At 46.2% G+C, this 12,428-nt stretch overlaps 1 protein-coding gene across 3 annotated transcripts in view; it reads right to left on the reverse strand.

The window, feature by feature from the left end:
* The window catches only part of LOC121278022 (cysteine-rich protein 2-like), a 308,579-nt gene that overhangs the window by 14,108 nt on the left and 282,043 nt on the right, over nt 1-12,428 (reverse strand). For all 3 annotated transcript variants that reach the window (XM_041188029.1, XM_041188030.1, XM_041188028.1), the window contains 2 exons: nt 1,853-1,947; nt 740-797 (listed from right to left, as the gene is read on the reverse strand). In XM_041188029.1, coding sequence (XP_041043963.1) covers nt 740-797; nt 1,853-1,947 — 153 coding nt within the window. The remainder of the gene's footprint in view (nt 1-739; nt 798-1,852; nt 1,948-12,428) is intronic.

Consider the following 12,428-nt stretch of genomic DNA (forward strand, 5'->3'; position numbering starts at 1 on the left):
AGTACAGGAGCAGGGATGTCTTGCTGCAATTGTACAGGGCCTTGGTGAGACCACACCTGGAATATTGTGTGCAGTTTTGGTCTCCTTATCTGAGGAAGGATGTACTTGCTATTGAGGGAGTGCAGCGAAGGTTCACCAGACTGATTCCTGGGATGGCAGAACTGACATATGAGGAGTGGTTGAGTCATTTAGGATTATATTCACTGGAGTTCAGAAGAATGAGGGGGATCTCTTAGAAACCTATAAAATTCTAACAGGACTAGACAGGGTAGATGCAGGAAGGATGTTCCCAATGTTGGGGGAATCCAGAACCAGGGGTCACTGTCTGAGGATACGGGGTAGACCATTTAGGACTGAGATGAGGAGAAATTTCTTCACCCAGAGAGCGTTGAACCTGTGGAATTCACTACCATAGAAAGTAGTTGAGGCCAAAACATTGTATGTTTTCAAGAAGGAGTTAGATATAGCTCTTGGGGTGAAAAGGATCAAAGGGTATGGGGGGAAAGTGGGAGCAGGCTATTGAGTTGGATAATCAGCCATGATCATAATGAATGGTGGAGCAGGCTCAAAGGGCCAAATGGCCTACTCCTGCTTCTATTCTCTATGTTTCTATGAATGAAATAAAATGTATGTCTGCAGTATAACAGTTGCATGATTATAGCCAACATTATGCAGAGAAGCTCCAGTCAGAATTACAGAAAACCTTTGCTTTGAATTAATAGAGTTTATTCATTTTTACCTTTGGGTCCGAACAAAATTCCATAGCAAGGAACATGGCAATAGGGCTTCCCTTCATGCTGCAGAGAATAAAGAAGATGTTTCAGTTTACAACCGTATACAGATGATGGTCTTTTACCAACAACCTCCACCTCTGAGTTTCAAACCTTCCCAATGGAGAAATCTAAGAACAATATTTGTAGCCTCTGCTCTGCTGCTTCCCCTCTGTCCTGCCTCTTTACTCAGAACGTGGATCTGGAAGTTCCATATCATGCATCTCACACCAGCTTACACCGGGACCTGGATAACAGGCAGAACTGGCTGACAAATGACAGGTAACATTCGCATCACTTTAGTAACAGGAAGCCATGTCCATTAGAGATAGTTTAATAATAACATGGTGGTGCAGGAGCAGAAAGACCTGGGTGTAAATGTGCATAGATCATTGAAGGTGCAGGACAGGTGGAGAGGGCAGGTAATAAAGCATATAGTATCCTGAGCTTTATTAATAGGGGCATACAAGGTGCATTGCAGCTCCTTCCTACCCGAAAGCTCCACAGCTGAGAGAAACAAAGCAGTAGGCACATGGGAACACCATCAGCAGCAAGTTCTCTCCCAAGTTACACATCTTCCTGACCTGGAATTATATTACCAGTCCTTCATCATCACTGAATCACTGGAACCCCTGACTTAACAGCACAATACCTTAATCACACTGGCTACAGCAGTTCAAGAAGGTGGTTCACTGCTCCCTTTTGAAGGGCAACTAGGACCTTACCAGAAACAACAAAGCCCTATGGAAGATCAACAAAATCTTAAATATTTCTGGATTTCACTAAAGGAGGAATTGCAGGTACAAAGCTGCAGCTCCCCCCATGACATTCTCCGTTAGCAGATCGCACGGTATTATGGAATGAAAAATTGTCAATCCCTGCAAGTGGGCTGACAGAGAGAACACTGCCCAAGCTGCTCTAGGATTCCAAACCTTAGCTTTTCTCAATATTCCATCTAAACCTGTGGTGTGTTAAGAATCTATCAGCCTTCACACCACAACTCAGTCCACTTGGCAGTTGTGAGCACACTGGTACCCTACACGTCCCACACAATAGGGAAGAAAAAGAGCTGAATGACTTACCTGGGCATGGCCACCAGGGGTCAATGTTTTTCGGCATCGCTCACACCTTAGGCAGGGCCGGTGCCAGTTCCTCCCGAGGGACGTCACCTTCTCCGCTGTCAGAGAGAAAGTAACAATTAATTTCCAACCACTGCTGGGAGAGAGGGAGGGAAGTCATGCCTAGCAAATTTGATTGAATTTTTTGAGGAGGTGACCAGGTGTGTAGATGAGGGTAGTGCAGTTGATGTAGTTTATATGGATTTCAGCTAGGCCTTTGACAAGGTCCCACATGGGGGACTTATAAAGAAGGCAAAGGCACATGGGATACAGGGTAATTTGATAAGGTGGATTCAAAATTGGCTTAGTTGTAGGTGACAGAGGGTGATGACAGAAGGATGCTTTAGTGACTGGAAGCCAGTGTCCAGTGGTGTACCACAGGGATCTGTGCTGGGTCCCCTATTATTTGTCATTTATATAAACATAGATGACTATATGGGGGGTAGGATTAGTAAGTTTGCAGATGACACAAAGATTGGCTGGGTGGTTAACGGTGAGGTTGAGTGTCTTGGGCTACAGGAAGATATAGATGGGATGGTCAAATGGGCAGATAAGTGGCAGATTTGGAGTTTAACCCTGAAAAGGTGATACATTTTGGAAGGAGTAATTTGACAAGGAAGTATTCAATGAACGGCATGACACTAGGAAATTCTGAGGAACAAAGAGACCTTGGCGTGTGTGTCCATAGATCTGTGAAGGCAGAGGGGCATGTTAGTGGGATGGTGAAAAAGGCATACGGGACACTTGCCTTCATCAATCGAGGCATAGATTACAAAAGTAGGGAGGTCATGTTGGAGTTGTATAGAACCTTGGTGAGGCCACAGCTGGAGTACTGTGTGCAGTTCTGGTCGCCACATTATAGGAAGGATGTGATTGCACTGGAGAGGGTGCAGAGGAGATTCACCAGGATGTCGCCTGGGTAGAAACATTTAAGTTATGAAGAAAGGTTGTATAGACTTGGGTTGTTTTTGTTGGAGCAGAGAAGACCGAGGGGTGACCTGATCGAGGTGTACAAGGTTATGAGGGGCATGGACAGGGTGGATAGGGAGCAGCTGTTCCCCTTAGTTGAAGGGTCAGTCACAAGGGGACACAAGTTCAAGGTGAGGGGCAGGAGGTTTAGGGGAGATGTGAGGAAAACCTTTTTACCCAGAGGGTGGTGACGGTCTGGAATGTGCTGCCTGGGAGGGTGGTGGAGGGGGGTTGTCTCACATCCTTTAAAAAGTACCTGATGAGCACTTGGCACGTCATAACATTCGAGGCTATGGGCCAATTGCTGGTAAATGAGATTAGATAGGTAGGTCAGGTGTTTCTCACATGTCGGTGCAGACTCGATGGACCGAAGGGCCTCTTCTGCACAGTGAGATTCTGTGAAATCAGGAAAAGGCGCTGCATTTACACAACTCGCCAAACTCTGCCTTCCATCATTTATTTAACTGCAGAGAGCTGTTCTGGCCGCAGGTTATTTAGGTGCCTGGTGTTAATTCTGCTCTTTCTGAAGGCAGCCATCATAGTTATGAGTGTCTGAGGAACCTCCTGCAGCTCAGACCATTGAGTTGAATCTGTATTTCAAACCAGGGAACAGTGAACCTCTCTCTGAAACAGGCTGCTGGTTTGGGAGGTAGAGGATGATTCAATGAACTTTTTAAGCAGTAACTGGACCTGTTTCTGGCTAGGCCAGAAATGCTCTCCTAATAAAGGTACAGTTCTGTATAAACTAACAGGGCATCAGAGTGATCTCCTGGACAAGTTTTGATCTCCTAGGGTGGTTGAAGAAGAATTTTGCAGATATTTTTCCCATTAATTAGCCTGCAGATTTTCATCTGGGTTTTCTCTTCGCCCAGGTGGTCACATGGATCTACATGGGGCGGAGAGTTTATACAGCATCTCGATCTCATTGAATGAGTTAACATGTGGGAAGTCCAGGTCACTTCTCATGTCCTGGACAGCCAAATGTGCAGGAAGTGTCACAAGCTGCAGCAGCTCGAGCTCTGGGTTTCGAAGCTTCAGCAGCAGCTGGCATCCCTGTGGCACATCCGTGTGCGGATAGCACATTTCTGGATGTGGTCATCCCACAGCTTAAGGACATGCAGGGAGAGAGCGAATGGGTGACCACCAGGCAGTCAAGGAGGATCAGGCAGGTGATGCAGGGGTCCCCTGAATGCATCTCACTCTCCAACCTGTATTCAGTTCTTAATAATGGTGAAAGTGATAGCTCCTCTGGGAGTGCAATCTAAGCCAAGTCCATGACACCATGACTGACTCACCTATACAAGGGGGAAGGAGGAAGATTAGCAAAGCATCAATGATAGGATATCCTATAGTTAGAGGAATAGACAGACGTTTACAAAGTCGCTTGGTAGTACAGAACTTGAATATTGCTGAAAAGAGAGACGTGTGGCTGAATTCATTAGGACAAACGCAAGAATGCTAAATTTCAAATGTTCACAACAATTTATACTCCATGGTGATGCCTCAGCCGATCAGCCAAACAATCAGCATTCTTTTCTCCTATAGTATAAATTGTTGTGATCTATATTGATACCAATGACATAGATATAAAGAAGGATGAGGTCCTGCAGAAAGGTTTTAAGAAGTTAGGAAGAAATTAAAGGGTAGGATCTCAAAAGGTAGTAACACAGAATCACACAGTGAAGAGGCCCTTCGGCCCATCGAGTCTGCACTGACACGTGAGAAACACCTGACCTACCTACCTAATCCCATTTACCAGCACTTGGCCCACAGCCTTGAATGTTACGATGTGCCAAGTGCTCATCCAGGTACTTTTTAAATGAAGTGCTTCTGATTAGACATTTTACAGCCTTCCGGACTTAACATTGAGTTCAACAACTACAGATCATGAACTCTCTCCTTCATCCCCACCCCCTTTCCGATCCCCTTTTTTCTAATAATTATTATACTCTTTTAATATATTTTTCTTTTCCCACCTATTTCTATTATTATTTTTACATTTATTTCCATCTATTGTTTTATCTCCATCTTTTAGCCTATTTCGATCCCTTCCCCCCACCCCACACCCACTAGGGCTATCTGTACCTTGCTCATCCTGCTTTCTACCCTCAGTGTCACCATTTACACATCCTTTAGCCAGTATCACCACCGTCAACACCCCTTTGTCCTTTTGTCTATGACATCTTTGGCAATCTCTCCTTTGCCTCCACCTATCACTGGCTCTCTATCCAGCTCCATCTGTCCCACCCCTTTTAAACAGCTTATATTTCACATCATTTCTATGTGGTTCTGATGAAGGGTCATACGAACTCGAAATGTTAACTCTGTCTTCCTCTCCACAGATGCTGTCAGACCTGCTGAGTTTTTCCAGCTATTTTTGTTTTTGCATAGGATATGAGACTTTATGCTGGAACTGTAGACATCACTAGTTAGACCACTGTTCTGGTTACCACATTAGAGGAAAGATGTGATTGCGCTAGAGAGGGTGCAGAGGAGATTTACGAGGATGTTGCCAGGAACATTTTAGCTGAGGAAAGATTGGATAGGCTGGGGTTTTTCCTTGGAACTGGGGAGCTGTAGGGTGGATTGAGATATGTAAAATTGCGAAGCGCCTGGATAGAATAAATAGGTCTGACCTATTTCTCTTAACAGAAGGGTCATAAAACAAGATGGTGGTGAGCTGCCTTCTTGAACAACTGCAGTCCATGTGGTGCAGGTACACCCACAGTGCTGTTAGGGAGGGAGTTCCAGGATTTTGACCCAGCAACAATGAAGGAACGGTGATATATTTCCAAGTCAGGATGGTGAGTGACTTGGAGAAGAACTTCCAGGTGGTGGTGTTCCCATTTATCTGCTGCCCTTGTCCTTCTAGATGGTAGTGGTCATGGGTTTGGAAGGTGCTGTCTAAGGAGCCTTGGTGAATTCCTGCAGTGCATCTTGTAGGTGGTACACACTGCTGCTACTGTGCACAACCATCTTCTTTTGTGCTAGGTATGACTCCAACGAGTGTAGAGTTTTCCCCGATTCCCACTGACCCCAGTTTTGCTAGGGCTCCTTGATGCCACACTCGGTCAAATGCTGCCTTGGTGTCAAGGACTGTCATTCTTATCATTTGGTGTTGGAGAGAGTGAATGTTTGTAGATGGGGTGCGAATCAAACGGGCTGCTTTGTCCTGGACTGTGTCAAGCTTCTTGAGTGTTGTGTGAGCTGCACTCATCCAGGCAAGTGGGGAGTATTCCATCACACTCCTGACTTGTGCCTTGTAGATGGTGGACAGGCTTTGGGGAGTCAGGAGGTGAGTTACTTGTCGAACAATTCCTAGTCTCTGACCTGCTTTTGTAGCCACAGTATTTATATGGCTGTCCAGTTCAGTTTCTGGTTAATGGTAACCCCCAGGATGTTGATACTGGGGGATTCAGTGATGGTAATGCCATTGAACATCAAGGGGCGATGGTTAGATTCTATCTTGTTGGAGATGGTCATGACACTTGTGTGGCGCGAATGTTACTTGCCACTTGTCAGTCCAAGCCTGGATATTGCTGGATATTGCTGCAATTGGACATGGACTGCTTCAGTATCTGGGGAGTCGTGAATGGTGCTGAACATTGTGCAATCATCAGTGAACATCCCCACTTCTGACCTTATGATAGAAGGAAGGTCATTGAAGGTCACTGAAGATGGTTGGGCCGAGCGCACTACCCTGAGGAACTCCTGCAGTGAGGTCCTGAAGCTGAGATGACTGACTTCCAACAACCATAACCATCTTCCTTTGCGCTGGGTATGACTCCAACCACCAGAGAGTTTCCCCCTGATTCCCATTGACTCCAGTTTTGCTTGTTGCCACACTGCTGCCTTGATTTCAAGGCGGTTCCTCTCGCCTCACCTCAGGGGTTCAGCTCTTTTGTCCATGTTTGAACCAAGGCTGTAATGAGGTCAGGAGCTGGGCTGCGGCTCTGGAACCCAAACTGGGGATCAATGAGCAGGTTATTGCTAAGCAAGTGCCGCTTGATAGCACTGTTGATGACCCCCTTCCATTACTTTACTGTTTGTCCCACTGTCAGTGAGAATCAACTGTTCACGAAGATGAACTTTGTTTATTGGAAATGGGTCTCTTTACGCAGCGCTCAAACACAAAAATCCTTTCTACAGTTAAAAGCCTGGAACAAAAAAAAACTCTCACTAGTTTGTCTAACTGCAAGATACATTAAAAAATGTGACTTCTCTTTTTCAGTGCATCACGGCTATAATGGTGGCAATGCCATCTGCAGCAAACAATTTGATTCCAAATGATAAGACTGCAGTCCAATATATGATCCAGTATTTAACTAAGAAATTGCATGTGAAGAGTGGAACCAATTGAAACTTTAATATTTCCCAGTCCCTGTGTGCTTGAATGAAAATTGTTAATTACTAAACAGGATAAAGTTTTTTAAAAATTGCAAAAACCAATGCAATCATTCAGGGGCACACTCACCCAGTTGCCAGTGGCCTGATACAAATAAAACGATTGAGAATAATCCACCAGTGGATGCTGGGCCTTTAGTGCCTTTTTGTTCACCCAACAAGAGCATCAACTAGTGACTGGCAGATCAGAATCAGAAACAGCACAGCCGGACACTGGCCCAATGGCAATGTCAATGTCAGAGCACCCTGCCTCTGGGAGCAGTTGGAAGAGTTCTCACAATGACATTTTAAAGGCTGGATTAACTCTGGCCCACAGGCTATATGTTGGCTGACCCTGTTCCAGAAACATGTAAGTAGTAAAAGGGTAAGAGAGGAGGGGGAGCTGATTAGTGAGCAAAAAGGGATTTCTTTTTTCTTAATCATTCACGGGATACGGGATTCGCTGGGCAAGCGTTTATTGCCCATCCCTAATTGCCCTTGAGAAGGTGGTGGTGAGCTGGCAGATAATGGTGGCGGTCTCCAATAGTGATAAGGAGATGAAGCACTGATTGCGTTAACATTTTACTCCAAGGGTGCTGAAACCAATTGTGACTCCCTCACTGTCGCTGTAACAGTTGACCTCCTCCATGATATCCCCTGGTGTTAAACGGTTACTGCGAGGTGTGGAGCAATGGAGCAATGGGTCTCTCATTCCTAAAGCTTGTACAACCTTGAGGATCATGGGTGTGACTCTGGATGTAAACACAGAATGTCAGAGTGTGATATAGGATAGAATACAACAGAATATTACTCTCAGAAGAATCCTCCAGCAGAGGGCGGTGGAGCTGGACCTTACTGCTGGAAATTCTTCAGCTGAAATAGGAACAGCAGTCAGGGAAACTGAGGGGATGGAAGTTGTTATCAGCAATATCATCAAAAAACAGCACAGTGAGTTCATTAGGGGGTTATGGGAAGAAGATGGGATTGGGGAATATGGAGAGATGGTGGGTAGGTGGGCTAAGGGATATGGGGAGATGGTGTGTAGTTGGGGTTGAGGGATAGTGAGAGATGGTAGGTAGGTGGGATTGAGGAATATGGAGAGATGGTAGGAAGGTGTAATTGAGGGATCTGGATGAATGGTAGGAAGGTGTAATTGAGGGATATGGGGAGATGGAGGGAAGGTGGGGTTGAGGGATATGGGGAGTGAGTGGGTAGGTGACATTGAGGGACATGGGGAGATGGTGGGTAGGTAGGGATTAGGGATATAGGGAGATGGTGGGTAGGTGGGCTGAGGGATATGGAGAGATGGTGTGTAGTTGGGATTGAGGGATAGTGAGAGATGGTAGGTAGGTGGGATTGAGGGATATGGGGAGATGGTAGGTAGGTGGGATTGAGGGATCTGGAGAGATGGTAGGAAGGTGTAATTGAGGGATATGGGGAGATGGAGGGATGGTGGGGTTGAGGGATATGGGGAGTGAGTGGGTAGGTGATTTTGAGGGATATGGGGAGATGGTGGGTTGGCAGAGATTAGAGATCTAGGGAGATGTTGAGTAGGTGGGTTTAAGGGATGTGGAGAGATGGGGTGAAGGGGTTGACTTATCAAGAATGGCTAAACAGGTTAGGCCTTTATTCATTAGAGTTTAGAAGAATGAGAGGTGATCTTGTTGAAACGTACAAGATTCTGAGGGGGCTTGGTAGGGTAGATGTTGAGAAGATGCTTCCCACTAGTGGGGAAATCTCGAACTAGGGGACATAGTTACAGAATAAGAGGACACTCATTTAAAACCGAGATGCGAAGGAATTTCTTCTCTAGAGGGTAGTGAATGTCTGGAATTCTCTACCCCAGAGAGTTGTGGAGGCTTGATCGTTGAAATTATTTAAAGAGGAGGTAGGTAGATTTTTTGAAATATCGGGGGGTTGAGAGCTTTGAGGAGCTGGCACAAAAGAGGAGGCCCGGGGCAAATCAGCCATGATCTTATTAAATGGCGGTGCAGGCTCCTATTTCCTATGTTCTTATAGTGGCTATGTGAGATTGAGGGACATGGGGAGAATGTGGGTCAGTGGGATTGAGGGGTATGGGGAGATGGTGGGATTGAGGGATTTGGGGGTGTGGTGGGATTCAGGAATATGGGGCGATGGTGGGGTGGGTGGGATTGAGGGATACGGGGAGAAGGTGGGTAGGTGGGGTTGAGACATTTGGGGAGATGGTGGATAAGTGGGGTTGAGGGGTAAGGAGAGTCAGTGGGGCTTTTTTTTTTATTCTTGGGGTGTGGGTGACGCTGGCTCGGCCAGCATTTAATTCCCATCCCTAATTGCCCTTGTTCAGAGTGCATTTAAGAGTCAACCACATTACTGTGGGTCTGGAGTCACATGTAGCCCAGACCAGATAAGGACAGTAGATTTCCTTCCTTAAAGGACATTAGTGACCCAGGTGAGTTTTTACAACAATTGGCAATGGTTTCATAGTCATCATTAGACTTTTAATTCCAGATTTTTATTGAATTCAAATTCCAGCATCTACTGTGGCGAGATTCGATGGCATGGTGCTATTGTCACTGGACTAGTGACCCAGGGTAATGCTCTGGGGACCCAGGTTCGAATCCCACCACGGCAGATGGTGGAATTTGAATTCAATAAAAACCTAATAATGATCACGAAACCATTGTTGTAAAAACCTATCTGGTTCACTAATGTCCTTTAGGGAAGGAAATCTGTCATCCTTACCTTACCTACATGTGATTCTCGACCCACAGCAATGTGGTTGACTCTTAAATGCCTCTAAAATGGCCTAGCAAGCCGCTCAGTTGTATCAAATATCAACAAAGCCACAAAAAAGGAATGAAACCGGACAGACCACCCGGCATTGACCTAGGCACCGGAAATGACAATGGCAACCTCAGCCCTACTGACCCTGCAAAGTCCTCCTTACTAACATCTGGGGGACAGTGTCTCAAAGGCTGGTCAAGCACCAGCCTGACATAGTCATCCTCACGGAATCATACCTTACAGATAATGTCCCAGACACCACCATCACCACCCCTGGGTATGTCCTGTCCCACTGGCAGGACAGACCCAGTAGAGGTGGCAGGACAGTGGTATACAGTCAGGAGGGAGTTGCCCTGGGAAGTCCTCAACATCGACTCTGGACCCCATGAAGTCTCACGGCATCAGGTCAAATGTGGGCAAGGAAACCTCCTGCTGATTACCACGTACTGCCCTCCCTCAGCTGATGAATCAGTGCTCCTCCATGTTGAAAACTCCTTGGAGGAAGCACTGAGCGTGGCAAGGGCGCAGAATGTACTCTGGGTGGGGGATTTCAACGTCCATCACCAAGAGTGGCTCAGTAGCACCACTACTGACTGAGCTGGCCGAGTCCTAGAGGGAACCAACAATAGGGAAAAACAAAAAACTGTGGATGCTGGAAATCCAAAACAAAAACAGAAATACCTGGAAAAACTCAGCAGGTCTGGCAGCATCAGCGGAGAAGAGCAAAGTTGATGTTTCCAGTCCTCATGACCTCTCAACAGAGGGAAAAACATACTTGACCTCATCCTCACCAACCTGCCTGCCACAGATGCATCTGTCCATGACAGTATTGGTAGGAGTGACCACCACACAGTCATTGTGGAGACAAAGTCACACCTTCACATTGAGGATATCCTCCATCGTGTTGTGTGACACTACCACCATGCTAAATGGGATAGATTTCAAACAGATCTAGGAAATCAAGACTGGGCATCCATGAGGCACTGTGGGCCATCATGTTTAGGCCTGTATTCACTAGAGTTTAGAAGGATGAGAGGAGATCTAATTGAGGTATATAAGATGCTAAAGGGGATAGACAAAGTAGACGTGGAGCAGATGTTTCCCCTTGTGGGGTATTCTAGAACGAGAGGCCATAGTTTTAGGCTAAGGGGCGGTAGATTTAAATCAGAGATGAGGAGGAATTACTTTTCTCAAAGGGTCGTGAATCTGTGGAATTCACTACCTCACAGCGCAGTGGATGCTGGGACACAATAAATTTAAGGAGGGGATAGACAGATTTTTAATTAGTAACGGGTTGAAAGGTTATGAGGAGAGGGCGGAAATCAGAGTTGAGGCCAAAATGAGATCAGCTCTGATTGCATTGAATGGCGGGACAGGCTCGAGGGGCTGAATTGCCTACTCCTGCTCCTAGTTCTTATGATCTTATGTATCAGCAGCAACAGAATTGTACTTGAACACAATCTGTAACCTCATGGCCCGGCATATCCCCCAGTCTACCATTACCATCAAGCCAGGGGATCAACCCTGGTTCAATGAAGAGTGCAGGAGGGTATGCCAGGAGCAGCACCAGGCATACCTAAAAATGAGGTGTCAACCTGGTGAAGCTATAACACAGGACTACTTGCATGCCAAACAGCATAAGCAGCAAGTGATAGACAGAGCCAAGCAATCCCACACCCAACGGATTAGATCTAAGTTTTGCAGTCCTGCCACATCCAGTCATGAATGGAGGTGGACAATTAAACAACTCACTGGAGAACGAGGCTCCACAAATATCCCCATCCTCAATGATGGAGGAGCCCAGCACATCAGTGCAAAAGATAAAGCTGAAGCATTTGCTACAATCTTCAGCCAGAAGTGCCGAGTGGATGATCCATCTCGGCCTCCTCCGGAGGTCCCTAGCATCATAGATGCCAGTCTTCAGCTAATTCGATTCATTCCACGTGATATCAAGAAATGGCTGAAGGCACTGGATACTGCAAAGGCTATGGGTCCTGACAATATTCCAGCAATAGTACTGAAGACTTGTGCTCTAGAACTTGCTGCGCCCCTAGCCAAGCTGTTCCAGTACAGCTACAACCACTAGCATCTACCTGGCTCTGTGGAAAATTGTTCAGGTATGTCCTGTACATAAAAAGCAGGACAAATCCAACCCGGCCAATTACCGCCCCATCATCAGTAAAGTAACGGAAGGGGTCATCAACAGTGCTATCAAGCAGCACTTACTTAGCAATAACCTGCTCACTGATGCCCAGTATGGGTTCCGCCAGGGCCATTCAGATCCTGATCTTGTTACAGCCTTGGTTTAAACATGGACAAAAGAGCTGAACTCCCCAGGTGAGGTGAGAGTGACTGTCCTTGACATCAAGGCTGCATTTGACTGAGTGTGGCATCAAGATGCCCTGGCAAAACTGGAGTCAAT

This window comes from Carcharodon carcharias, chromosome 5 (genome assembly GCF_017639515.1).
Source record: "Carcharodon carcharias isolate sCarCar2 chromosome 5, sCarCar2.pri, whole genome shotgun sequence".
Classification (NCBI taxonomy): domain Eukaryota; kingdom Metazoa; phylum Chordata; class Chondrichthyes; order Lamniformes; family Lamnidae; genus Carcharodon; species Carcharodon carcharias.